Raw genomic sequence first — 27341 nt, 5'->3', positions numbered from 1 at the left:
TACTTGCCACTACCCCCTGCCAATACTGTTGATCCACTTATAGAACATCGGCAATCCCAGAAGACCTCACAGGCCTCATGGTGTAAGAACAAACAGGTATTGGTCCTCTGCAGAGGGACCATATGCAGGCCTATTGGTGGCCTTACCCTTCCATCAGATAGATATGTATTCTCAAAGCACAGAAACATCGTAGAAAGTCCCCCCAATGCTCTAGAAGGAGTCTAGACACCAGGTTTGCCTTTTAAATGTCATGCTGGCCTGTTCTTGCAAATGGGCACTGTGAGGCAGGATGCTCAGGCACCTCTTCCCTGCTTCAGTTTGGCCCAGACAGGATGCATCCCACAACCTCTCTTATTGTTACTAGCCCTTCCCTGTCCCTGCTATCCTGTTAATGCATGAGATGAGGCGGCTATTTTCTCATCCTGCTGATTACTGCAGGGAGGCAGCCTGCCCTCTCTCCACAGTCAGTGATGCAGCTGCATCTTCCTGGCACAGCTCCACCTCCAGAGCCAGCTCAGGGCTGGGGCCTTGTACCTGTTCTTCCAGGGAAAATGTTCTGAGCCTGTTCTTTATCTGTCCCCATTTTCCACACAGCCACAGTTGCCTTGCCTAAATTTCAGACTTACAGCTCTTTTCTCCCTGGGTTTTGTTTTTGTTTTTCTGAGAGGGCATATGACATCAGCAGCAAAAAGGCCAGTTTGTTTAATTTAAATACACTGCGGCAGAGTGAAGGTAATCGTCCACACAGGCCATCTGCTGCCTGGCAGGTATCCATGAGTCAGGGAGAGAGATGGAGACTGAAATGTCCTCGTCCGGTTGCCATGATAACAGCCTGGCTAGGGGGAGGGGGGTTTGGGGGAAGGAGGGCGTGCTCTCAACATTACACTTTTTACCACAGGCCTCCCTGGGCTTGATTACTTGACTATAAAGAGGAGATTTAAAAATCTTACCTGTTCCATATGGAAAGGAAGAGAAGGAAGGGCTATTTATGGAGTCCCTACTGTGTGCCAGGCACTATATTGGAGACGCCTAAAGACAGCCAAGAGCTGTGCCCTGGTAGTTTTTACCAAAGACAATGCCCTTTGCAGGGCAGCCTGTTCCCTGTGCCTCTCTTTGACTTCATGTCTTCAAGACCTCTGTGTGCAGCAGCTCTGGTATTGGCTGGATGTGTGAGGCAGGTTAGTTACAAGCAGAACATGTCATAAGGTGACCTTTGAGACAGAGACGGCTGCAGAGCCATTTCTTCTCAGGAACCTGCTCTCCTCTGACACTGGTTTCAGCTCAATCCAAGCAAGGGCCTCTCAGCACTGGGGAGATCATGGTTCACAGTGCTGTGATGGTGGATCACAGTATTTTTGTCTGAAAAACACCTCAGATGTCAGATAGCATCCTTCCATTTACAGATGAGAAAACTGGACCCTGGAAATGGGAAGACGTATGTGCCATACAGTCAAGACAAGAAGCCAAGTCTCCAACTTCTATTTCCAATCCTTATCACTGACACACTCTGCCTCCCTCTGTCTCACCTGGGAAGACCTGGGATGGCATTTCAGAGCTTGCAATGTCCCTTCTGCTTTGGGTACAGAGCAGTGCTACAGGGTACTATAGTCATGGACAGGGAGCCAGAGATGGGGCATCAGGGCAGGCTGCTGGTCTCAGGGCCCTCAGTGCATTCTCATATTGGGAAGATGTTTTCCTGGTTACCTTTCCTTGCCTCTCTTTCTGGGTTCCTTCATCCTGCCATTGGGGCCTCTGGTTATAGTTTCTCCCCAAATTTGTTTGTCCACTTTGGCAACCCAATTCCAACTGTAATTGCTCTATTAAAGTATTTACTTAAAAAGCAAAACACCATAAATTTGGTGCACAGATTGTTTATTGCTACCCAGTATCATCTCAAAACTGGTTTAGAAAAATATATCACCAGGTGTGGTAGTACACGCCTGTAAAATCAATCGTATCACAACTCCTATGGGCCAGGAACCCTGCTGAGGCTTCTATAAGGCTATAGTCAAGGGTCATCCAGGCTACAGCCACCATCTTTTATAATCTAACCTCAAAAGTGGCATCTGTCCCATTTGTCTGATTCATTAGAAGCAAGTCACTTGGCCCAGCCAACATTCCAGACCAAGAGATTGTTCCAGGATGTGCATGGCAGTCACTTTATGCTGTCTGAGGTCTGGCTATCACATTTAGTGAGCTAGTTAGAGAATTTCACACAAAGATTTTCCAATGATGGATAGATTTACTACTCACTGGGGAATCATTGCCTGCCCTCGCCACTTTCCATTACAGAAGGAATGGCTGCAGACTCCATGCCCCTCATCATTGCTGGACAAGTACTTACTAAGCATCATCCTGTACAGAAGTGTAGACATGGGACGTGAGGAGCAGTGCTCTGAGTCTCAGGAAGATGTAGTCTCAGCCTCAAGGCTGGTTCCTGGGGGTCAGGAGGCACAAGGAGCTGGTAAGGGGGTAGGATCACAGTCTTTTCAACAGAGAGAATGCAACGTTGCCAGCATTATCGTTTTCTTGTTGCATTCTCTTGAATTACAAAGTAATAGTCTCTTGGCATCCCTGGACCAATGGCATTCCACAGCCAAGACCAGGTCCTTCTCCAGCAGGGCTGAGCAACTGCATATCCATGAGCCATACATGGTCTTTATGCTAGCCTAGCTACCCTGGGTACCAAAGTACCCTTCCTCCGCCCAGACAGGAGTTCAGAGGGTCCCTGTCAGCTCTATCCCAGCATTTTTTTTATATATAATTTATTTTTTCAGTCTGGCAGTGGTGGTGCATGCCTTTAATCCCAGCACTTGAGAGGCAGAGGCAGGTAGATCTCCTTGAGCTCAAGGCCAGCCTGGTCTACAGAGATAGTTCTAGGACAGATTCTAAAGTTACACAAAGAAACCCTGTTTCCAAAAAAAAAAAAAATTTTTTTTTTCAATTTTATATGTGTGAGTTTTTACCTGCATGTATGTACATGTACCAAGTGCTCTAGGTGCCTGAAGAGGTCAGAATAGGGTAGTTAGAACCCTGGGAACTGGAGTTACAGATGGTTGTGAGCTACCACATGGATGCTGGGTATTGAACCAGGTCCTCAGGAAAACAGCCAGTGCTCTTAACCACTCCAGCTCCCAGTTCCAGCAACTTACTTACTTTTTTTTTTTTTTTTTTTTTTTTTTAAGATTTATTATTACAGTGTTCTGTATGCATGTTTGCCTGCAGGCCAGAAGAGGGCACCAGATTTCATTACAGATGGTTGTGAGCCATCATGTGGTTGCTGGGAATTGAACTTAGGTCCTTTGGAAGAGCAGGCAGTACTCTTAAACACTTGGCAGTGCTCTTAACCACTGAGCCATCTCTCCAGCCCCCAGTTCCAGAAATTTTAATATGCAAATATTAAATAACCAAAATTAGTGGCTGCTGGGAGGAGGAGGAGAGGAGGTTCTCTTTAGGAATGCAGCCCCTGAGAAACTACTCATCTAGATAGTTCCACAACCATCCACATGCTGGACTAAAGACTTTTCTTTCTTCCTTCCTTCCTTTTCTTAAGTACATGAAGTTGGGAGGGAGTAGTGGTAGCCTGAACTGGGGAAAGGATTTTGGGGGAGGGGTTGGGGTAGATTTGATCAAAACACATTGTTTGTATGTATGTATGTATGTATGTATGTATGTATGAAACACTCAATTAAAAAAATTAATTGGCCATAAGAGGATTAACTTGTAATTGGGAAGAAATGATTCAAACTCTGAAAAAGTAAGGAATAATAAAATGCTTAATAATACTGATAAATAAAAATGATCTCACAAAACAAAAAAATATTTAGTCATGTCACATTTTATTAATCCAAGTTAGTGGACTTTGGGGTTATTTCCGCTTGGAGCTATTAAATTGTTGCCAGTAAACATGTGTATATTATTTTTAGGTGGGCTTATGTCTTCACTTCTCTCAGGGAGTGGAGTTTGCTGGGTTCTGTGGTTAGGCTTCTGTTGGATGTTCTAAGAAACCTCTCCGCCTCAGCAGAAGTCTTTGCAGCTGTAGTTGTTTCTGAGCAGTGAGCAGAGTGCACAGCACTGTGTTTGCCGTGTCCCTCTCCGTTGGGGCTTGGCACGTGTATAATTACAACACGCAAACACCTTCTTCGAGGAAACATGAGCTCAGATTTTGCCCATTAAGGTTGGATTGTTTGTCTCGTTACTGAGTTAGGAGAAATCTTCATATGTTCTCCTCCAGATATAATTTGTGGATGTTTTCTTTCAGTGTGTGCCATCCTCTTGGCTCATACCCAGCTTAAACTCACTGTTTTTAACTGTAAAATTCAGTGTTGTTGTTGTTTTTTTAACTATATTCACAGAGTTGTACTGTCATCATTACCTTCAGTTTAAGAAACTTCACCACTTCATTAATCTCAAAAAAATAAAGAGATGTCACACTGGTTCGAAATTATCCCTCAGCCTTCCCATCCACCACTGTGCGTATATAACCACTAATGAACTTTGTCTATTATTTATTTCCCTATTCTGGGATCTTCTTGTAAATTTAGAATATGTGTTTGTTTGTGAATGACTCCCTTCACTTAGCAAAATTTTTCCAAATGTTGTGGATGTTATCAGTTCTTCGTTCCTTTTTATTGCCTAATACTATTTCATTGTATGGGTATAGCACATTGTATTTACAGCTTTCGCCGGTTGACATTTGAGTTGTTTCCACTCTCCGGCTGTGTTAGCTAGTGTTCCTGCGAACATCTGGACTGCAATTTTTGTTCAAACATGTTTTCATTTCTCTTGGGTGAATATATACCTGAGACTGATTGCCGTGTCATGTGTTACTTGGCCTATTGAGGAGCTTCCAGGCCATTTTCCAAAGCAGCTGCATTACTTTACATTCCTGCTGGCAGTGTCTGCGTTCTTGCTGACACTTGTTATTCATCCTAATGGGTGTAGAGTGGGCTCTCATTGTGCTCTTCCTCTCTTTCCCTACTGTCCAGTGCCGTCCAGCATCTCTTGCATGCCTGTGCTTTTACAGAATTACCTGTTTGATTTTTTTGCCCATTTTAAAATTAGATTGTTTGTCCTTCTATGACTGAGTTGGGAGAGTTGTCTTATCATATACTCTTCCAGAGGACCTGAGTTCAATTCCAAACACTCATGGCAGCTCACAACTGTCTGTAACTTCGGTTCTGATGGTTCTGAACCATCTTTGGGCACCAAGTACACAGACCCACATAGATGCCCACAAAACATCCATGCACATAAAATAAAAATAAGTAAATAAGATAGGAAGTAATTGTAGAGAGTACCTAATATTGATCTCTGGCCTCTCCATGCAACACTCAAAAACTTACATTAACTCCACCCCAAAAAAATAAAGTTTATTCCTTTTTTTCTTTAAAATGTAATATTTTGGTTATTATATTTAAAAAGTCTTTGCATAGAATTTTCCTTTGCTTTCTTTGATAAATTGTGAGATATTAGGTCTAATACTATGATCCATTTTGAGGTTCTTCTGTTTGTTTGATTTTGGGGTTCTTGGGGGGTGGTTTCAGGACAGGGTTTCTCTGTGTATTCTTGGCTGTCATGGAACTCGATCTGTAGGTGAGACTGACCTCAAACTCAGAAATCTGCTTGCCTTTACCTCCCACACACTGGAAGTAAAAGGGTGCACCACCCCCATCTGGTGGTTTGTTTTTTAATGTGAGGTGAAGTAAGGGTGTAAATTCATATTTATTTGTATTATGGGTCACTTTCTAAGAGTGTGCTAAGTAATAAAAGCAAATTTAAAAGTAATTATTGTAGTTCAATACTATTCATACAGAATTTAAAGGCATGAAAATACTATATTCATAGTTATATATGTGCAAATAGGTTAAAAAAAAAATTCCAAACCAAAATCTCTTGTAAGAAAAACAGGAAGTTTCCATAGGGAAAGGGACTGAGCCTTCAAAGAATTGGTGGTGAAGGAGTCTTCAAGTATTATCTGTACTGTTTTTAGATTAAATTGTATGTAATTATTCATTTGGGGTGGCTTATGATGTTATATTTGATCATTTTCTGAGCTTTTATATTTCTTAAATTAAAACCCATACAGAGCTGGCACTACGGTATGTCTATAATCCCAGGATGTGGGAGGTAGAGGCAGGAGGAACAGGAGTCCAAGGCTATCCTCAGTGACGTAGCAAGTTCAAGGCCAGCTGGGGGTACATGGTACCCTATTTTTTTTAAGTGAATAAATAACACACCCACACTTGAAGATTCAGTTAGAATCACAGAGAACAGGGTGGAGTGGCATACTCTTGAAATCCCAGTATGGGACTGCAGCAGGAAGGTCTGCAAGTTGAGGCCAGAGCTGGGAAAACAAACCTAGGAAATAACGATGCTAGAGAAGAAAATGTTCCACTCAGCTCCCACATAGATGCAGCAGTGAGGGGAGGGTTGTGCATAGCTCCAGGCAGCCTGTTTGGGGCACATCCTGTCTGGCATTTCTAGGCTAGATCCACAGAGGGATTCACAGGAACTTGTTCCCACTGTCACTTCTATTCTGCCGGCTTTGCTCCCACAAAGTGCTCCAATCTGACCCCTGAGTCAGGAAACAGCTTCTGATCAGTTTAATTCTCCCAGCTGTCATATCTTATTGCTCAAAGCTACCTCTAGGAGGCTAACCCCATCAAAACAAAACTGAGTATCTCTTTCCTAGCCACTGGCCATCAGAAACATCGATGTGGACAGTGGACACAAGCTTTGAAGTTTCTGTGGGAAGCATATGGCCACAGAAGTAGCTGCTGATTCTCTGGTGGACAACAAACAAGGTTTTCCCATGAAGCAAGGTATATTGACCCACAGCAGAGAGTGGTATTATTCTTGTTACAGACCAAGGAGAATTAGAAAGGGGAAGTATACCTCTGTTCCCAGTGCACTGTGGGTGGCAATCTGAGTGTCCTCAACTTGAATTTTAAAGAGAGAAGGGTATTCCTGGACTGACAGACACTACTGTGTGTTGGTGGTTGGGGCCCAGAAGAGCTAGCAGAAACTGAAAACTTCAGTTTCTCTAAAGAAGATGATGTCCACCAGTGTTGTCAGAAAGCCCTAAATAAAGGAGGTAAGAAGCCCAGGACCGATGCACCTTATTCCTCCTTGTGTCCTGCAACACAAATGCAACAAATTACTCTGAAGAAACAATATATTAAGCAAAACTAAGAGGCTGCAGAATGTGCTAAACTTTTGGCCAAGAGAATGAAGGAGCCAAAGAGAAATACCAGAAACAGATAGCCAAGAGCTTTTACTTCCAAGTCAGAGTCCAGTCAAAAATAAGTCTTTAAAAGTAATGAACAGCTGAGTGGTGGCGGCGGCATTGCATGCCTTTAATCCCAGAACTCAGGAGGAAGAGGCAGGCGGATCTCTGTGAGTTTGAGGCCAGCCTGGTCTACGTAGTTCCAAGACAGCTTTGTGGAAGAGACCTTGTCTGAGAGAGAGGGAGAAAGGGAGGGAGGGAGGGAGGGATGAGTAAATGACAGAGGGGAAATCCAAAGCCATACCAGGCTTTCCTGAGGAAGCCCCCTCTAGTGAACATGTGGCCACACTCATCTGGCCCTGTGGGTTTTGCTGACCAGGCCCTGATCTCTCCTGTGAGAAGGAAGGGCCACCATGCTGCCTGTGGAGTGGAAGGGGTTCTTCTGGCATGACCTCTGGTGAACCGTGCTTCCTCCCACACGCTCTTATGAAGCCTCTCACATGATCTTGATTTTCATCTGTAAGAGTTATATTAAAAGATGGGCGCTTTCTGCCCACAGGTTCCTGCGCGATCAGATAAGAATGGGTGCAGAATGTTGACGGGCTCACAAGAGGGTGTTTGTGGGTTTTTTGTTTTCCCTCTTGGATGCTCCTGGGTGCAGCCCTTCTGGCTGCCCTGCCGTGTGCTTCCCACCTCTCTCAGCCTGTCCTTTTGGTTTTGGTATTCTGAGGCAGGTCCTTATTCTGTAGTTTTGAGCTTCATTACTGTGTAGCCCAGGCTGCCTTTGAATTTCCAGCCATCCTCCTGCCTCCTGTGTTTGAGGTCTCAGCCAGTTCTTATAGTGCTCTTACTCCCACACTGCCCACTCCCTCTTCCTTTCCTTCCTTCTTCAAGTCCTGGCTTTGTTTTTTTTTTTTTTTTTTTTTTTTTTTTTTTTTGCTCCTTAGAAGTGTTCTCCCCTTTTCTTAGAGAGATTGGACACCTAAGATGACATGTTTTCTCTCTGATCCTCCCAGGCTCAAGCCACAGGGTCACCTCACACGTCACCAACTCATGGAGGTGGCCGCCCTATGCCCATGCCTGTGCGTTCCACGTCTGCTGGCTCCACCCCTACCCATGGCCCACAGGATTCACTGAGTGGAGTTGGGGGCGATGTACAGGAGGCCTTTGCACAAGGTGAGTTTCCAGGCCAGTCTGTGGAGAGCTAAGGGGCTGAAAACACATACACGATCCCCGCCAGGATTTTTCCACCTGCTTTCCTTTTGTGTTCTTGGCTTTGGATGATCAGATAGTGTGGCCCTGGTAATCAGATTTACAGTATAAATAAGTTATGTGCTGGCTTCTTTGCTATGATATGCTGGTGTTCCATGGGAGGTCTGCAGGTACATGTATGAAGATGACTGGTCTCTTGGGTGGTTCTGAGCTCTGGACTAAAGGAAATCCTTGCCCTTTGTGCTTTGCTTCCTCACACATTTGGCCTAAAAGGTCTTTAGAATAAGCAAGAATGGGAAGAGTGGTAGCCAAATGCACTTGCCACATCAGCCAACTGAGGAACCAGGGACCCACAATCTTAAGGGGAGGGAATGGAGACAAGGAAATAGGAGGCCCCACACTCTGAGGCTGGAAAAGCCCACTCTACTGTGGTGCCTACAAAGCATGGACTTGACAGCCCTGGTATCCCAGTGGAGAAGACAAGGTGAGTGGATGTTCCAGGGGCATGCAGAGCTGCCACAGGCCCACCTCCCCAGTCGTCTCTGCACTGGCGGGGGCATCTCTCAGAGCTCTTCTCCATGCTCACCCATCTGCATTGCCATCTGCTCTCACTCCTCAGGTACGAGGAGAAACCTCCGTAATGACCTGCTGGTGGCTGCTGACTCCATCACCAACACCATGTCATCTCTGGTGAAGGAGCTGCATTCAGGTGAAACCCAGAGCTCCCCACCAGTCTCCACCTCCCCTCTGTGCCCATGTCTTCCTGCCCTCTCCTACCACCAGGGACACAGCCCTGCTTTCCGGTCCATTTCCCTTCTAGGAACACACAGGATCTTCATCTAGTGCCTCCTTCCCACGTGACCACAGTGTATATTAAGAGCAGTCTGAAGGAGCAGACATAATTCCAACCTGAAGGGAAGTCTTCTCTGCTTGCAGCCAGAGCCTCTTCTCACTCTGTCTCCGCCTTCACTTTGTCCACAGCGGCTCTTTCCCTAGGCTGGCCGTCGCCTTATTCTGAGGCTATCCTGGGTGTGGCAGCCACCAGCACCGAGACCTGTCTCTCTTCCAGCCGCCCTCTGGCTTCCTCCTGTTTGATTCTGTTTTGAAACCCTGTCTTCTCCTTTTGTCTATGACCAGGCTCTGATCTCACCTGAAGGTTCCAGCTGCAACTCCCTCTGTTCTTCATGTTTGGTCCTATTTGACTTCTTCCTCCATCTCTCTGTGACTCAGCCAGTGTAGTGGCTTCCCAGAGTCTTCTGCTTCACAACGTTTTCCCCCTTACATGAAATCTGGGAAAGAGACAGAGGACAAAACCACCATGCCTCCAAGTACCCACCAGCTCCATAGTGACATGGCCACTCAGTGCTTAGGAATTGTTTTCTAGCCATGGCGTCCTTTGAGGGCTGCAGCATTCACACCAAAAGCCCATCTCTGTCCTTAATTACCCAAGGCAGTGCTTGTAAGTATTTTGCAGTGGCTTAGCAGGGCTGTCAAGCAAAAGCACAGAACAGTGTTTCCAGGGCCATTCAGACACTCTATGGAAGGCAAGCCCAGGATGTTTGCAGCAGAGGAAAGCATTCTCTTTAGAGCTGTGGTCCTTTCCACACTTCAGCCCTCAAATCCATCTGTTTTCTTCAGAAGAGATTACCTGTGGCCTGGCTCAGGTCAGTTGCCCATTCTGCCATAGGCAATATGATGCCCTCACCCTCTTTCATCCTATTTCTCATGCCCACACTGAAGCCCAGCCCTCACTGTACATGCACAGAGCAGAGTGGGGGGGGGGGTGTAAGGGATTACCCTCAGGATGACCTCACAGCTGACTAGAATGCCCTTTCTCTAATGTACTTCTCTAATAGACTTCACTTACAGTTTTAGAGAGAGTTTCTTAGGGATTTTTAGGACATGCAGATAAAGTACAGTTAGAGTTTATGCAAAACAAGTGGCTCACAAGCTCAATACTCAAGAATGAGAATGTAATTTGACTGACAGAAAACTGAGTTCAGGCCCAGCACAGTGCTGCATGCTTGCAGTCCCCATTCTTGGGAGGTTTATGAAGTCAAAGTCCACCTAGGCTATATGATGGGGGAGGAAGCAAGAACACCAATTAATATAAAAAGTTGGTTTTAATGAAATTGTGTCTTTTAGAAGGTATGTTAGTGATCCTATTGTCCAACCTCCTAATTTTAGAAATGTGGTGAGGGGTTTTTCAGAGAAGTTAATTTGTTTGCTATCACACAGAATGCAGAGCAAAACTAGAAGAGCTTGGGTGTAGAGAAACAAAGCCAGGCTCTGAGCTGACCGAGCACAGACAACAGGGTAGGTTCTGTGAGTCTCCTTTCCCAAGCTCTGAAGCCTATAGTTTGCCACAGACAGACAAGTGCACACAGGATCCACACAGCACCCTTGTTAAACACAGAATAAATCCTGTCCCTCAGTGGGTGGGAGAGCCCTGCCCAATACAGTGCATGTTAACGTCTCCCTTAAAAGTGGCTTCACAGGCTTTTGTTAGAAGGAGTGGATATCCAGGTTGACTTTTCAGACACTTACTGCAGCGTGCACAGGACACAGGTCTATAGTTTGTCTTCCTCATCCTTCAAAAATGTTTTCATTGAACTTGCTGTCACTGTAAAAAGCCTCCAGTCTGACTATTTCCAGGGAGTTCATTCATAGCCAGCTCTAATCACTGGAGATTTCTTCCTTATTAGGGAGCTAAAAATCTCCCTTTCTGTCATGGGTTATTGTCTGCTTAAAGCTGCCCTGAGTCCAGACTTCCTCTCCAGGCCACCTTTCCAGTGGTGGGTGGTAGATGATGTGGCAACTCCCAAGTTTTCTCCTTTTTGAGTAGATTCTACCTAATCCCTTTAATATGTATGAAGTATGACATGATTGTCTATTTTCTTATCCGGCCATACCTATCAAGATGTGACCTGATTTCCGAGGTCCCAATTCAGAGATAACACCAGTGTTGAGCATGCAGCCCCACTTCAAAGCCGTTATTAATCTGGGTTCGCCTCCACCATGCACTTCTTTTCTTGAACCTGAATGCAAAATACTGAGTGCAACCCTAGGAAGTAGCACTGCTTCTCTCATCACCAAAGATACTAGCAGGTAGCATCATGCTCCCTACTTCATGAATATGCAGCGTTCCAGTCAAACAGTGCCAGGGTGTAGAGCTGTTGGGCATGGGCAAGGAACATTTTTACACCCTGGAGGCTGCTTGCTGCCTTAGGTCTCTGCCTCAGGCCTCCGACCTCCCAAGTGGCCTTCCTCACCTGCCTCCCACACTGGTGCTAGACCCATAAACCACATAAGCCACAGGAGCAGTGGCATGCCCCTGTAATCTCAGTGCTTGGTAGACTTGGTAGACAAGAAGATCGAAATTCAGGCTCATTCTCTGCTGCAAAGTGAGTTTGAGGCCAATGTGGGTTACAGAGCAAATTCTAGGAGATCCAGAGTTACACAGAGAAACCCTGTCTCAAAACAAGCTATTAACTATATAATAAATAATATGGACTGAAAAGGAAGACACTTATAGGTTGGAATAGATGGCTTTCTGGAAAAATAAAAGCAAGAAAGAAAGGTGTCAGCGAAGGATACCTAGTCCTTTATGCCTTCCTAGTCTTGCTGTGCGTATAAACTATTTACATACTTGTTATGTGGGAAGAGAGCTGCACTAAATGATTTTGTGTGGCACTGAAAAATGCAGATAATAATATCCCTATTTTAGTAATAGGGAAACCGATTCTGGGGGAGTCTTCTCACACAGCCTGTGGGTGGGAATAATTGGACTTGAGGTGGATCTTTCTGACTCCAACCTTCATGTTCTTGATTGTCATCATTCATTGAGATATTAAACAGACAACAAAATGCTCTTGAGATGCTTTGGAGTCTCCAATTTCATCTATTGCATATTAATATGTTGTTTCTGGATTCCTCCAGAACATAAACTCCCTAAGGCAGAGGCTTTGGCCTGTGTTGTTAGTGATGTATTCCCAGTGTCTGGAACAGTGCCTGTCATCTAGTAATGTCAGTGAATGAACCTGTCTAAGGAAGTGAACAGGACAACATGATAGCATTAAATGAGAGGGAGTGGGCCACCAGCCTCAGGAGGTGATAGGAGAGACTGGAGAGGTGAGGAGAGACCCATGCTGACTCCTAGCTACCTACTAGACCTGTAGGTGAGTCTGTAACACAGCCATCTGCATTTGGTTTCACAGCCCCAGAGGGGAAGAATTCTAGACAAAGCTCCAAAGCTTATTAACTAGGCAGGTTAATAAGTGGCAGGACCTGGATTCACTCCAGGAGTCTCTAACTCCAAGCCCAGTGCTTTATCCCAAGCAGAACAATTAGACCAAGTGAAGCCTTCCATTGCAAAGTGGAAGGCGGTCAAGGGAGACAGGTGGGAACACCCTCAGAACAGTGGCTTTGTAGTGCTGTTTGCCCCTGGGATGGTACGGATAAGAGAAAGTGTTAGCAGGCTCGGGGCAAGGACTTTGTTAGCAAGAACACTGACATAGCCAAGGAGAAAACATTGTGCAAGTACAGAAACCATTAGGTAGCCAAAATGAAGTCTGGGAGAAATGGGCCACTGGGCATGAGTTGGTGGAAATTGCTGTCCTGGCTACACTTGAGGCTGTCAGAGGAGAGCAGCCATTCAGAAGTTCAGGTTCAGATAAGAAGGACTATGAGGCATGAGGGACAGAGACATGCCACCATGTAAACACCCACCTACCTCCAAACACATGTCCATACCCAAACCAAACTTCAGCATTGCTATGGAAATGTCTTAACTAAAGACATAGCAGCTGCTGCCTTGTGTGTCCTTCCTGTGTGCTTCCCCACCACAGGAGCTCCTCCAGGCCCCTCCTCAGGTTCCCTCCACCCCACAAAGCAAGCCTAGAGCCTTGCCTTTGCTGCTTCAGTCTTGCCTTGGCTGTGGCCCCTCAGTGGCTTGTAGGAACTGGCATAGTTTCTGTTGGCCTGACCTGGCTCAGGGCCCTCTGTCTCTGTCCCTGACTGACCCTGTCAGTACCTTCCTGTCTGACTGGTTGCTTGCTCTTAGCTCTTAGTCTCTCTTTATCCTTCCAAGTGCACACACCAGAGTCTGTATGTCTGTGTGAAGGCTGTGAGAATGCCTGAGCTTCTATGACTTTTGGTGCCATTCTCTAAGAGCAAGAGGACAAAGAGTCAGACTATGAGATGAGCGTTTGTTTTGTGTGAGTCCTTGCAGATATGGGGTGGGAGCATTTAGAATTAATAACCACAATTTTGCAGAGAAGTATTTCTCTTCTTTGGTGTGAAGTTAGGCTCATGTGACATAAACAACCCAGTCAGCTCCCTGCTCAGCACACTTGGGCACTTTCGAAGAACTCCCTGCCCTATTCACCCCTATCTGTCACCTCTGCCTGCCCTACCCTGGCTGTCTGAATACCAGAGAAGGATGCTGCTCCTCTGTGGTACCATTCTCTCTGAACAGCCCTTTATCCTGAGCATTAAAAAGACCACAGATTGCCTCCTCCGGTTGCTCCAGCACTCCATGTTCATCTGAGCCATTCCAGAGTTTCTGTGTCCTTCAGAATGTTCCCTGACAATCTAGTGGATACATTGAAGCATACTAACGCATGTCTGGGCTGCAGCGGCCCTCTCTGAGGACAGACATGGGCTCAGAACATCCAAGGGGCATCTGAACAGGAAACTTGTTCCAGAACATAGAGAAACAATGTCCCCATCAAAACTGTTTCCACCTTGTCTCCCTTTCAGAACCAAACAGGCTCTGGCCCCCCATACCTGTTCCCTATACTTGAGGCAGCCCTGCTCTCATTGACTGATTTCCCTTCACAACACTCCTGTCAACTGTTGAGTTGTGGGTTGTCAGTGATCTGCCTGTACCTTGTTATCCCTGGCAGGATATCCCTCAATAGAAAGGGAGATAGGAGCCCAGTGGTGGTGGCCCATGCCTTTAATCCCAGCACTTGGGAGGCAGAGTCAGGTGGATCTTTGTGAGTTCGAGACCAGCCTGGTTTACAGAGTGAGTGCTAGGACAGGCTCCAGAGCTACCCAGGAAAACCTTGTCTCGAAAAACAAAAATCTAGCCCCTGGTCTGGGTGGGTCAGGAAAGCCCCCTGAGAGGAGTCCAGGGGGCTGAGATGAGCCTGAGTGTAACCTCAGTGTTGTTTCTGCTTGCTGCCATAGGTTAGCAGAGGAGCAGTCCCTACACAGGAAGCTCAGGTGAGTAGTATGTCCTCGCCATCCCTTTCCATTCCTCCATCATAGGTCCCAAGCCAGAACAAACCTTACAATTAGAATTTTCTAGAAAGAATCCAATTTCACCTTTTCCTCTGCTCCCCATAGCTGCCACTACTGGACCTGTTTACTAGGTCTCCAGGCAGTGGCCTGTCTTGCATTGCAAGTCTGCGACCTGGTGTCACCAACAGTACTCACTGAAGCAGGTGACAGTGCCAGCTGCCTCTGCCTCTGTAGTTCTGTCCTCTGTAGGCACTGTCTACCCCACAGCAAGAATTCCCTTGGGGTCAATCCTGTCACTCAACACTGCCTCCTAATGTGGTCCCTACCCAGTCACACTGACCACAAAGAGCCACTGAGTCAAAGGGCAGGCAGACACTCTTCTGGTCTTAAGGAATGAGTCTGTTGAACTTTTTTTTTTTTTTTAATCTGTAGTCTTGATGCATCTTCTGAGTTCATTTTTTTTTTTTCATATTTTTTTTTTTCAAGACAGACACTCACTGTACAGGCTTAGCTGTCCTAGGACTCATGAATATCTGATTGTCACTGCTTCCCAAGTGCTGGGACTAAGTCACCACACCTGGTCTCTACTTCTTCTTTTTAGAAATTTGGCATCTTTTTCACTTACAAATCATCAGGGTAGAAAACGAAGGGCATGGCACCACCAGCCAGAAAAGGGACTTTCTCAGATAGCCTTCTAAGAATGTCCTCTTAGAGCTGCCCCTGGGCTGAACTAGGCCCCACCCTTCCTTTCCCCGAGGGCAGCTGCACACTTGGTTGGCAGAGCTGGCTGCAGGTGGGCAGCATCAGGGTGCTGCTGCTCAGTAGATGTGGATCAGGCCCTTCCTGTGGCAAGCCCAGCTGTCACATGCTGCTGGCGAGGTCAGGAGCTGACTCAAAGGCCTGCAGATCCCCTTTGTCCCTAAGGCAAGGAAAGGAGGTATGTGGGCACCATGTGCCTCTCCACCTTGGTGCCAGGGCTGGAACCGGCTAGTGTCCTGGCCTCACCTCCTGTCAGAGGACCCATGTCAGGAGTTATGAGAAGCCAGCAGTAGAGACAAATGGAAAGTGCCGCACGCCACGCCATGCTCTCTGCTGCCAGAGGCTCCCTCCCCTTCCTCTGCATTCTCTGCCACCTCCTCTACCACACTTCCTCCCTTTCCAACCCTGGCATTGTGTGACCCAGTTTTTATTCAGTGGAAGCACTTCTACCCCTATGACATAAGCAGTAACCTCAGAAGACACATACCCTCCCTCCATTCCACCAAAAGAGAAAAGGCACCTAGACACACCATTGAAGAGCTGAGAGCCCCAACCTCCACCCTCCCTGCAGAGCTGCTGGTTCACAGCTGTGGCCAGCTTCGCCCTGAGCCCTGGTGTGCTTGTGACTAACAGTGTGTCTTGTACAGGCACAGAGGCCGAGAAGCAAGCTGGCACCAACAAGACAAGGGAAGGTCTTCCCCCAGAGGCACATTCCTGTCCGTCTTTCTGCTGCACACCTGGACCCGGCCTGCGGGCTGCCAGACTCACTCAACCACCAGAGAGGAGCCAAGCCTATGGGAAGTGGGAGGGACTGCCTGAGGCCCCAGCTGGCGGGCCTCCTTGTGTAGCCCTGCATGTCCTAGCCTCTGCATTCCTCCCTCAGGGCATGGTCTCATCTCTGCATCAGGAATTTACCAGGAGATGGAAAAGAAAAGAAAAGAAAAAGCACTGAGCCCATGTGTATGTTCCTGACCTAATGGGGTTGTTCTGGTGTCTGGCCAGCACAGGGTATGTTCCCCGGTGTGGGCACACAAGTCTCTTTCCTACCTTTGACCTTTAAAAACCAACAGGTCTTCTGTCTATGCAAAGAAAGCTGCAGGCCTTGCTCGGTTCTGCAGACACTCATACCCTAGCTTCAGTGCTAAAAATAGTGTCCTCCCCCCTTCCTTTCTGAACTTCCGCCTGCACAGTGCTGTGGGTACTGTTGCTCTGCAGCCAGGAGGAGGGCGGAGAACTTTGTGGTCCAGTCAATGGGGAGGCAGCAGTATGCTAAGTGCCAAGCTGGGGCTGGCAGCCAGGGGGCGCACTGCCTGGGTGCTGTCCCTGCAGCCTCTCCCCTGGGGTCCTGTGGCACATGTGATCACCAAGTCCAATTCACATTGATTTTCATTTATTTTCTTTTCTGCTCCCTGAGATCCAGGATGTTATTTTTAATAGAAGAGCTACTATAAATATTTATAAAGGGCAGTGACTGGAATGAAGTGAGAGGGCCCCCAGCAGGCATTACAGCATCCCCTACTCACCTCTGCAGACCCCTCCCCTAATTTTAAGTATGTGCAGAGCCATGAGCTGAATCCATGGCCACACATGGATGGGGTCCCACGAGAATCTCCTCAAAGAGCAGTTGGGAGGACAAAGGGCAGATGCTGCTGCAGCCCTTCCGCCGTGCCCCAGGTACTACGTATGAAAGGCAGGTGCACCACAGAGTACTGCTGCTGTGAGGACAAAAAGAAAATAGGACTTGGGAACTGGCTCCTGCACTGCCGCTACAAAAACACTTCGGCTTCCTGACACACATGTGGTTGGTTAGTAGGCAAAGCTAAGGACCTGGAGGGACGGCAGGGGCTTGAGCAGAGATCATAGCAGTGAAAGGCTGCCCACACTCAGGGGAGGGGGGATTCAGGATTATGGAAGGCCAGGGGGGCAAAGATGGACACTTTGTTGTGGGGACACACTGTACACCCCAGTAGTGAAATCGACTGTAAGGGTGTGGTGGCCTCACAGACAACACTACGGGGGCCCTGTCCTTTCCCCAACCTCACTTTTCACAGTCTGTGCCCAGGAACAAGGCAGACTCCTGCCTCCTGCCTCCTCACATGTGCTTCGAGTTTCTCCCAAACTAAAAGATAATGAAAGAACCCAGGGCCAGGCTGTGTTCTCTTTGCCGGTCTCTAGGAAAAGTTGTCACTCTCAGCCACCGTGAGGGCTGAGGGCCCAGAAAGGGCCTACATTCACGCCTCTGACACCAGCGTTTGAAACACAATGTCTACCTTCCTTATGTCAATTCTTGATTCCTTTTAAAGCTAGAAAATCATTATTGGCTAAGGCCACTGATTTCTCAGCATCCGCTTTCAGACAAAATTCTATACCTTTTGTGTCTGTTGAGGGGATTGTGATCTTAGATGACCTGGAACTTGGGTGGTCCTGCCTCTTTGATGAGATTCCAGATTTGTGTCAACAACCTGGCCATCCGGGGTCTTGAGGAAGCACCCGCCCTTCTATCCCTGGTGCATGATTGCAGCTATCCTCACCTTGTGTTCTTACCTGCTGTTCTTTACTGCCAGTAGACTGCTCTCCTGCACTGCCTGCTCCCTGCTCCAGGTACCCACTAGCTTTAGAGAGGCACCGTTGCCATGGCAATGCCGAGTCGTCTGAATCCCTGCTGCTATGCCTGGAAGAGCTGGTTGGTGGGCTCCAAGCCTGGCCACAGCCGATGCACTCTTCAGGGGTCAGGTGTTTGGTTACAGCTGGACTGTGGGAGGTGGGTGGCCTACCTGCCTCTGGAAGACCTCTGTAGTGGCAAACCACCCATACCCTCACAGGCTTCAAATGGAGAACTCGAAGCAAGGGTTCTTAGGTAATGCCCAGTGCCAGTAGTTCTCAAACTAAGCAGCTTCCAAGTCTACTAGAAGCCTTGTTGATGTCGCCAGAGTTTCTGAGCCAGTTGCTCCAGGCTGAAGCAAGAGCTTGGCAATTCTGAGGAGTCCCAGGAGGTGTTGGTGCTCTTAGCCTGGAGACTATCCTGCCAGCACCACTCTGAGCTTTTATGAGGAAGAAACTGATTGCTCCCATGCAGGGAACTACTTTTTAGTCAGGCAGAAATATTGTGTGTTGTAGAGGAAGATGTGTTAGGAGGAACCTCAGAACTCCCACTTCTTGCCTGGGTACTGGGAGAGGATATCATGTGCTGGAGCTGTTGACTCTTAGACTGCATTCCTTTCTTGTTTTCTAGATTTGTTTTTAATTATGTGTGTCTGGGTATGGGTCTGTGTACGTGCATGTGAGTGCAGGTGCCCACAGAGGCCAGAAGAAACTGTTAGAGTTACAGGTGAATGTGAGCCACCCTTTGTGGGTAACAAACCAAATATTGGTCCTTTGCAAGAGCAGAACATATTCTTAACTGCAGAGCCATCTCTTCAGCCTGATAGACTAATTTCTCTCTGATTTTTTAATGGGCCTGGAGAAATGGCTCATTTCTGCTAATTAATTAAATCATTAATTAAACATAATCAATTACCACCTAGCCTTAGCTCAGTGAGAGTCCTTAACCAGGTAGCAGAACCCCTGTCCCAGTGACGGCTTTTAACCTTGGCCACACTATCAGTTAGGCCAACAGTTCATGGAAGTGTGAGCAGGCTGACACATCACACCACATCAGGAAGGGTCACATGTGCTCATACCCTTGAACTTACGTTGGGTGCCATGGTTTCCTGTGAGAAGCAGATGTTTAAAGCCCCTGACTTGTAACATGGGGCATGTACCCCACTTGTCCTGAAGGCCACCTGTGGACACTGGGCTTTTCACTCAGGACAAAAGACATCTGGTGGAAAATGTATCATCACACACCAGGCACCAAACCCTAATGAGCAAGATCAGTGAACAATCAATTTGGGTCCTGTGTGTGACACCATTAAGAGTCCAACCCATAGCTCAAACAATCCCCAGCCCAGGAATCCCATAGGATCCAGTCCTTTGCTTACCACTGTCACCCCTGATGGCAGGCCCTTCTCCCAGTGGCCACTGGGGACAATGGGACTTGCTACTCCCATACAGCCTTTGGAAATATGCCTGGGAGAGGACCCCATCTTTGGCCACTGCCTTCCTGGTGTTATTTCTCTGCAACTTGTTGGTGGTTGGGGTGCCTGGAAGGAATGATACACCTTGAGCTGCTGGGAATAGGAGTCAGGCACAGATGATGGCTATTGAGAGCGTTTGGTGGGATCCTCCACCTTACGCTTTTCTTTTCATCTTTGGCTGCTAGTTGGTGTGGGTCCTACTTTCCTCATTGGCTAAGCATCCATCCTGAGCTAATCCTTCACACACACACACACACACACACACACACACCCGCCAGCCCACCATGGGAACCCAGATCCCTGCTCCTAAGAGGGGTCAGAGGCCCAAGGCCTCAGGTGAATTGTGGATGAGAGGGGAACGAATAAAAGGAACAATAATAGGTGTGCAGCTGTGGGTGAGAGAGAGAACAGAACTCACGCTGGAGGTGGCACAAGGTGACATAGAGGCAGCTTCCCTCACCCTGTACCTAGGCCCAGGTGACAGCTTCCTTTGTCCGGAAGCAGCTTGTTAAGTGTGGGTTTTGCCCTGATTACCATGCCCTAGCTTGCTTTGGGCACCTAACTTCATAGTCCCTTCAGTAGGTTCCTGAATACAGGTGCTGTCTCCGCTGTCCCAGAGACTCTTATCTGCCAATCCCTCCCCTTCACATCCTGCACCTTCCCCTGCCTAGCTCCTACAGGATATCCTGGGGGCTGCATGCTTCAAGGAGGCCGCTTATCTTTGTGCCTTCAGCCATCCAGAGAGAGTAGGGATTAGATTGGGGTCATCCAGAGGCCTCGGGCCAAACTTTGCACGCTGTGGGGTTTAAAGTAAGTGCAATGGGGAGGGGCACTGGTTCAACATTCTGTTTGCCAAGGCCCCTACCCTGAGCAGCCCAGGGCCCCACCTGGTGCTCAATGGGCTTTTCCTGCCCCCCACTTTATGACTTAGGTCTTAATCCTCTCCTGTTCTTGCTCTACGACAAGGTCACCTGGGCTGTGTTGTGCACACACAGCTCTCCCCAGAAAAGGCCTTCCACTCGGCACACCCAGGCACACCCTGCATAGGAACTCCACTTTCAGAACTATGTCCAAGCTAAGCCCTCTGCCCACAGAGTACAGACAGGGCCGGACAGGGTAAAATGAATGAGACATACAGAAAGAGATGGGTATAGCTCACAGTGCTTGCCATTAATATGCCCAGCCACAGGTTCAACCCCCAGTGCCAAAGAGACATCTGGGAAGAGACAAGTGAGTCCAGGTGTAGTGGCTCACACATACATTCCCAGCACTGTGACAGGGACAGGGGGTTGCAGTAAGTTCACTGCCAGGCAAGGATCTATACAGTGAAACCTTATTCGTAGTAACAACAGAAAAACAAGAATTAAGCAGTTATTCACAGTGGCTCTGGAAGAGGAATGTGTGTTGGTTGAGCTGATGGGCATCACTGACTGACTCCAGCAGGTGGGATTCTTCAAGGGGCTTTTCTCTGGAGGAAAGGGAACCAGTATACACTTAGTGTCTGCCTTGTGCCAGGTGTGTTTATGTATGTAAGCTTGTTTAATTCCATTTGCTCACAAAGCTGCCATGTTAGGTTCATCCATTCCCAGAGCAACAAGGCTCAGAGCGGTCACACAGAAAGGAACATGTTCCATCTGTATGCTCAACCAATACTCCTGTGACCTCAGACTGCTAATGTGGTAAAACTTGTGCAAAGTTTCAAGAAAGACAAATGTCTCAAGTTTAGTTGAAGGAGCATGGAAAGACTCGGGAAGAAGTACAATGTCCAATCAGTTGGTTTAACAGGAATCTTGTTTGCCCATCTCCAAAGCCACAGTGGAAGCTGCTAACATAGCCTAGTTGCTATGTTTTTGTGTTTTTATGTATTTAGCTAGCATGCAATGAAGCATAGGCTGGGCATGATGGTACACACCTGTAATCCCCAAACTGGGGAAACGGAGGCAAGAGAGTCAGAAATCTAATGTCGTCTTTGGCTGTGTATTGACTTTTGAGACCAGTCTGGGCTACAAGAGACCTTGTCTCAAAAAAAAAAAAAAAAAAAAAAAAAAAAAAAAAAGACCATGGAAGCTGGGCTTTATACTATGTGCCTGGACCCCCAACACTCTGGAAACTGAGGTAAGAGGGTTGCGGGTTCAAGGCCAGACTGAGCTATATAGTAAGTATGAGACTAACTTGGGTCACATAGTGAGACCCTGCCTCCCCCACCCCTCCCAAAAAAAGACAAAGGTAAAGAAAGAGAGATGACTCAGCCATCAGAGGACCTGGGTTGGATTCTTATCATCCCCATCTCATGGTGGCTCACAATTATCTGTAACTCTAGTTCCAGGGGATCTAATGCCTTCTGGCCTCTCTGAGCACCAGGCATACATGAGGTACATGACATACATGCAGACAAAATACCTGTGTGCATAAAGTAAAAGGGGGAGGGAGCTACAGTGGAATAGCCCCAGATTTGCTATTAACTGTATAAGCCTTAAAATGATGTTAGTGGCACACGGCTTTATTCCCAGCACCTGGGAGGCAGAAGCAAGTGGATTTCTAAGTTCAAGGCCAGTTTAGTCTGCAGATCGACAGCCAGAGCTGTCTCAAAAGAAAAAAAAAAAGTGGATAATGTCTCAATTCCTAATGCCACCTCCAGATGTACCCTTCAGTGCTTCCCAGGCCATTTAAACCCAACATGGACCTGGCCAGACTACTGTGTTCACTTTCCCTAGATATGGACCCTATGATGCTAACTAATCCCAGCAAGAGGGGAAGGGAGAAACAGCAGCTTCATGGACCCATTTAGTATATTTGCTGGCAGTGTTCAGACTGAGCCACAACTGTCCCAATGAATGTCATCATCCCCCAGGGGTCAATGAGGCAACTCCAGCAAGGAAGCTGCCTAAGGACCAAAGGGTGACAATGTGAATCTCGAAGCTGTCTTTAGAGGCAGATCTAGCCCCAGGAGGCACTGCCTTCTTAGTCCATCATAACAACATTCCTGGCAGTCTGAATGACTATGAAGGATGGTTTGTCCAGCTCACCACTCTCAAGGATGGAAGCCCAAGATCAGGCAGCAACTGTTACTTCATATTTTGGTGGGAAAGCATGAGGGCATGTGTTATACAGCAAACCACAAGGGTTTCTAACAACTGATTCTTGCAGTAACTAATCCAGTCCCCCACCCCTTCCCCCATCCAGCCAGAGAGCCCACTAATCTCTTTTATCAATCCCATCACCTCTTAAAGGTCCACAATCTGCCCGTGCTGCTCCACTGGGAACCACATTTGAATGTGTATTTCAGAGGAGGCAAGTCATGTTCAAATCATAAAGTGCTTCAATGCCCCATAGACAAGGATATGCAGGACCCTGAGTCCCTTCCATATATCATTTCCCTTAAAGAGGAAGGGGTAGAAATTGGCAGTCTCGGCTTAACCCAGGTGCTTCCTCTGGGGCCACTCTGCATCAGGGAAACAGTAGATCCCTATTATCAGCTCAGTTTTTTCAGGGCAGAATGGGAGTCTTAGGGTCCTCTGAGAGATTACCCTGCCTGACTCTGTAAGGGGATGTCCAAATTTAATCAGCTCTACAGAGAGGCTGAGCTATCCCCACTGCCACTCGGGAAGCAGGGAAGCTCATCACAACTTGACAGCTCAGAAAACTGAAGCCAAGGCCTCACATGGGCCAGGGCCACCCAGAGAGGGGTTGGAGGAGCTCCCAAAGGGGCCAACGATGCCTTCTAAACTCCTGCCAGTGTGCATCATGGCAACTGGTCCTGATGTGGAAGGGAATCCTAGATTGGGAACCATGGAGAGGGCACTCCTCCAGAACACTCACTCCATGCCCAGTCCTTGCCTCCTTCGTCTCATGAAAATTCCCATGACTGACTTCCAAGTACCAGGCTTTCCTGTTACCAGAGGCTGGCTTTCCTGTCGCAGGTCTCCCAAAGATGACATTTAACCTAGAATTGTCCTGTCAGAACTTAATTGACCAAAGAGAATCTCCCTGCCCTGTACTTACTTAAAGTCCCCTACAAGATTAGGTGAACAAGCAGGGCCTATTACAATACCTCCCACCATGAGGATACCAGGCCCTCTGGGAAGAAGGGAACTGGGTGGGACTGTAAAAGGCTCGATCAGACAAAATGAGACCTGCTCATGACCAAACCAGGACATAGAAAAGTGCCAAGAGAAGAAGAGTCAACTTGGAGTAAATGTAACAGTGACATCTGGGGGGGGGGCACAGCCATGTGGCCTCATCCATTAGACGCTGGTCAGCTGCTTTAGCTCCTTTAGCATCTTTATTTTAAAACAAACAAACAAACCAAAGAAATCATTTTTTAAGTAAAACATTTCCTCCTGGGGGAAAACTTGTCTTCCCTGGCTCTTGCCTTTGAAGCTTTACTGTCACTACCCTTGCTAGCAGGGCTCTGAGGTCCCTTTCAGCCTGGAGGCCTTTGGTGATCTCACAGTACCCCAGCTGCTTTCAATTAAGCCCCTTGAGCTGAAGAGCAAATGGCTTTAGCGAGTTGATTTTCCAAAGGGTCAATCTTATTTTGAACCAATGTGTCAAAACAAAATCAACTCAACCACAACACATACTAAGCAAATAAATACATCTCTTCTCAGATTCCCTTGAAAAAGGACAAGTGTGCAGTGAGAGGCAGCATGAAGCTCAGCCCTCAAGATTCAGCTCTAGGAGAAAATGGATTGGGGTCCTGTTTCAACTCCTTTAAAGTAGGGACCAGACCTAGCAACTCAGCAAAGTCTGGCTTTTGGGTCCCCTGTGATGATGCTGGCTCGGTACTGGAAGCTGCCTAAGGTGAAGGCTGAGCCTCACTTGTGTGAGCCTTTACCCTGGTCACTGGTTGTGCCTACTAGGAAGGATATCATAGCCTACAGAAGTGGGTAGCAGAGGCTAGGAAGGGCAATGGTGACCTTCAAAAAGTAGGGTGCTAATGGTTCCATGCTATTGGTATCTTCTTGCTTGGAGAATGCTTGGAACACGGCACCCCAAATCAGGTGGGTGCTTTGTAACTGGGTTCTACACTGGGAGGTAGAATATGAAGTAGCCCAAAGTTTTGTTTTATCTGCCCAGAGTGTCTTCTCTCTCTCTCCCTCCCTCCCTCCCTCCCTATCTATCTATCTATCTATCTATCTATCTATATATATATATATCTCCCTCCCTCCCTCCCTCTCTCTCTCTACCTCTCTGTCTCCCTTCCTTCCTTCCTTTCTTTCTTTTTCAAGACAGAGTTTCTCTGTATTGCTTTGGAGCCTGGTCTGGAACTTGCTCTGTAGATCAGGCTGTCTCCCGAGTGCTGGGATTAAAGGTGTGCACCACCAATGCCCAGTGCCAGGAGGGTCTTTTCAAAAACAATAGATTGCAAATGGTGAACTGTGAAAAAGATTTTAGAAGACACAGACTTAAAGTTTTCTTCTGGAAATATCACCCCCTCTAGCTCTGCTGCTCCTTCAGTTCACTTGGCGACCAGCCTGCTGTTCTTGGATGTCCCCACACAGCTCCATAAACACACACCTTGCTGGTTATGCTTCCTGGGACAACTGCTCAAGGTGCTCCGTCGGCATTCTGCATCCTCCAGGACCCTCCAACACAGAAAATCTCCCTCACCATCCCCATTCAGCAGCCCAGAGGTGGCTAACCACTGAGAACCTCACTGGCCACACCAGTGCACCAGGAAACATCCATACACACAGGCATCCTGCCCTTGTCCTGCAGAGCCAGAGAAGGCCTACTGCTGAGTCAGACTTCATTCTGCCCCAGTCAGCTACTCCTGGTGCCTACAGTCGCCATCCCTTCTGCTGCCATTGCCGAGGCTGGGGAACTCCAGCAGCAAAAGTCCCATAGCCTTAATCTACATGCAGATCATGTAATTCAGCTCAGTATAAAATTTGCATAGGTAATTGTCAGAAGGCGCTGTCCCTGGAAGCTGTGACTCCCCTATGGTGATGGCATGATGGCAGGCCTGAAATGATCCACTAGGGTTGCCCAGTCAGAAGCAGGAATGAATAAACAAACAAACAAATAAATTATTTAGAATTGAAGAAGCTTGTAATGTCCATACTAGGAAGGTTGAGGCCAAAGGATCACCCAGAGTTGGCTGCCAGCCAGACTGAATCTTGGGCCAGCCTGGACTATAGTGTTGAGACCATCTAGAGACAAAAAGCTAAGGAAGGTGTGGGTCATAGTCATGAGGTTACCACCCAGCCTGGAGTGTTACCTTCTGGACAATTCAATTCATGTGTCTTGCTTTCTTAGCACACCCTTGCAGTCCACCTGGGCCCTGCAGCTTTGTACATTGAGTTCCACTGTCTTCCAAAACCCAACAAGCTTCCCAGGGCATGGTGGGGTTTCTTCAGATACATATATTTATATTTATAATGTCTATAACATGTACATATAAAGTAGATTAAAATTTTACCAATTAGCACTCATGAAATAATATACTACTGTCTGACAAAGTTTTCAAATAACAATAGTATTTTATTGCTTTTTAAAAAGAAGATTCAGAGCTGGGTGGTGACGGCACTTGCCTTTAATCCCAGCATTTGGTGGTGCTCTTAACCACTGACCCGAGGCAGAGGCAAGCAGATTGCTGTGAGTTCTAGGCCAGCCTGGTCTACAGAGCAAGTTCCAGTATCCAGAGCTGGAGAGATGGCTTGTGGGAGACAGTTCTTGCTGTGTAAATGTGAAAACCTGAGTTTGGATCACTGAGAAATACAGAGACCAGAAGATGGTTGCCAGTTTAGCTCCAGATTCAATGAGACTTGTCAAAGGAATAAATGGGAGTGATAGAGAGACAGCTGACATCCTCTGACCTCCATGAACAGATATACACACCCTCCAACACATACATATCATATGTACATCATACACTATAATGTGTACATCATACATTCACACATACATACATACCCAAAGAACTCCTTTGATCACCTATCATCAATCGTCTTCCAGAATACTGCCCCAGACTGAAAACTTGAAGCATAGCTTCATACCCTATGCAAAAGAGACAGTTGCTGAAGGATACTATGGCACCAATTCCTGACTACTGCCAAGTCACCCATGTTGCAATTTTTTTTCTTTTGAGATTGTGACTCCTCTATCCAAGGCTAGCCCTTCTCCTAAGACCATCCCAGACCTGGCCTACATCTACAACTGCATTTACCTTGATTTTGCTCCTAAACGTATGCCCCTCTTCCTGTGAGTAGCACCTTATAGACTCTGTGTTAGTCTCCTGGTCCTGCACCTGTCTTTGCTCACAGGTGACTTCACCAGTGACAGCTCTACCTTCTTCCCTGGAGTCAACCACTCTCCTGGCCTGGCTGCGACCAGCTCCTGGGGGCCATTCTCTGACCTCTCTACTTTGGCTCCTGACTTCTGGGCAAGATATGGGGGGGGTCTGTGGGAAAACATGAACTCTGAGGGCAAACATACCTCCTGGGTTTTGTTTTAATTCTTTTTTTTTTTCTTTTTGAGACAGTGTCTCATGTAGCCAGGCTTGCCTTGAACTCCTGATCCTCTTGCCTCCATCTACCAAGTGCCAAGATTACAGACATAGGCTACCACCTGGCTTTTACTTTTGTTCTGTTGTTTAAAAGAGATGATTGTTTTAGTGTGTGGTGTGTGGTGTGGTGTGTGTGTGTGTGTGTGTGTGTGTGTGTGTGTGTGTGTGTATCTATCACAATGTATCTGGAGGCCAGAAGAGGGAGTGGCATCTCCTGGAGCTAGAGTTAAAGGCAGTTGTGCATGGTTACAAGGAACCAAACTTGAATCCAAAAAAGCAGCAAGTGCTCTTAACCACTAAGCCATTACTC

General features: G+C 47.2%; 1 protein-coding gene across 6 annotated transcripts in view; it reads left to right on the top strand.

Moving 5' to 3' along the window:
* The window catches only part of Dtnb (dystrobrevin beta), a 196782-nt gene extending 182113 nt beyond the window's left edge, over nt 1-14669 (top strand). For 4 of the 6 annotated variants that reach the window (XM_051181732.1, XM_051181730.1, XM_051181729.1 and 1 more), the window contains 3 exons: nt 8245-8404; nt 9060-9149; nt 9578-9721. In XM_051181732.1, coding sequence (XP_051037689.1) covers nt 8245-8404; nt 9060-9149; nt 9578-9594 — 267 coding nt within the window. In that variant the 3' untranslated portion in view covers nt 9595-9721. Of the gene's footprint in view, nt 1-8244; nt 8405-9059; nt 9150-9577; nt 9722-14632 lie in introns of those variants that run through there. The other 2 variants (XM_051181728.1, XM_051181731.1) reach the window with 2 other exon arrangements.
* The last annotated feature ends 12672 nt before the right edge of the window (nt 14670-27341 follow it).

The sequence above is a fragment of the Phodopus roborovskii genome, unplaced genomic scaffold, assembly GCF_943737965.1.
Source record: "Phodopus roborovskii unplaced genomic scaffold, PHOROB, whole genome shotgun sequence".
NCBI lineage: Eukaryota > Metazoa > Chordata > Mammalia > Rodentia > Cricetidae > Phodopus > Phodopus roborovskii.
Note: the sequence above shows the minus strand (reverse complement) of the source record. Positions and strands in the feature narration are given on the sequence as shown.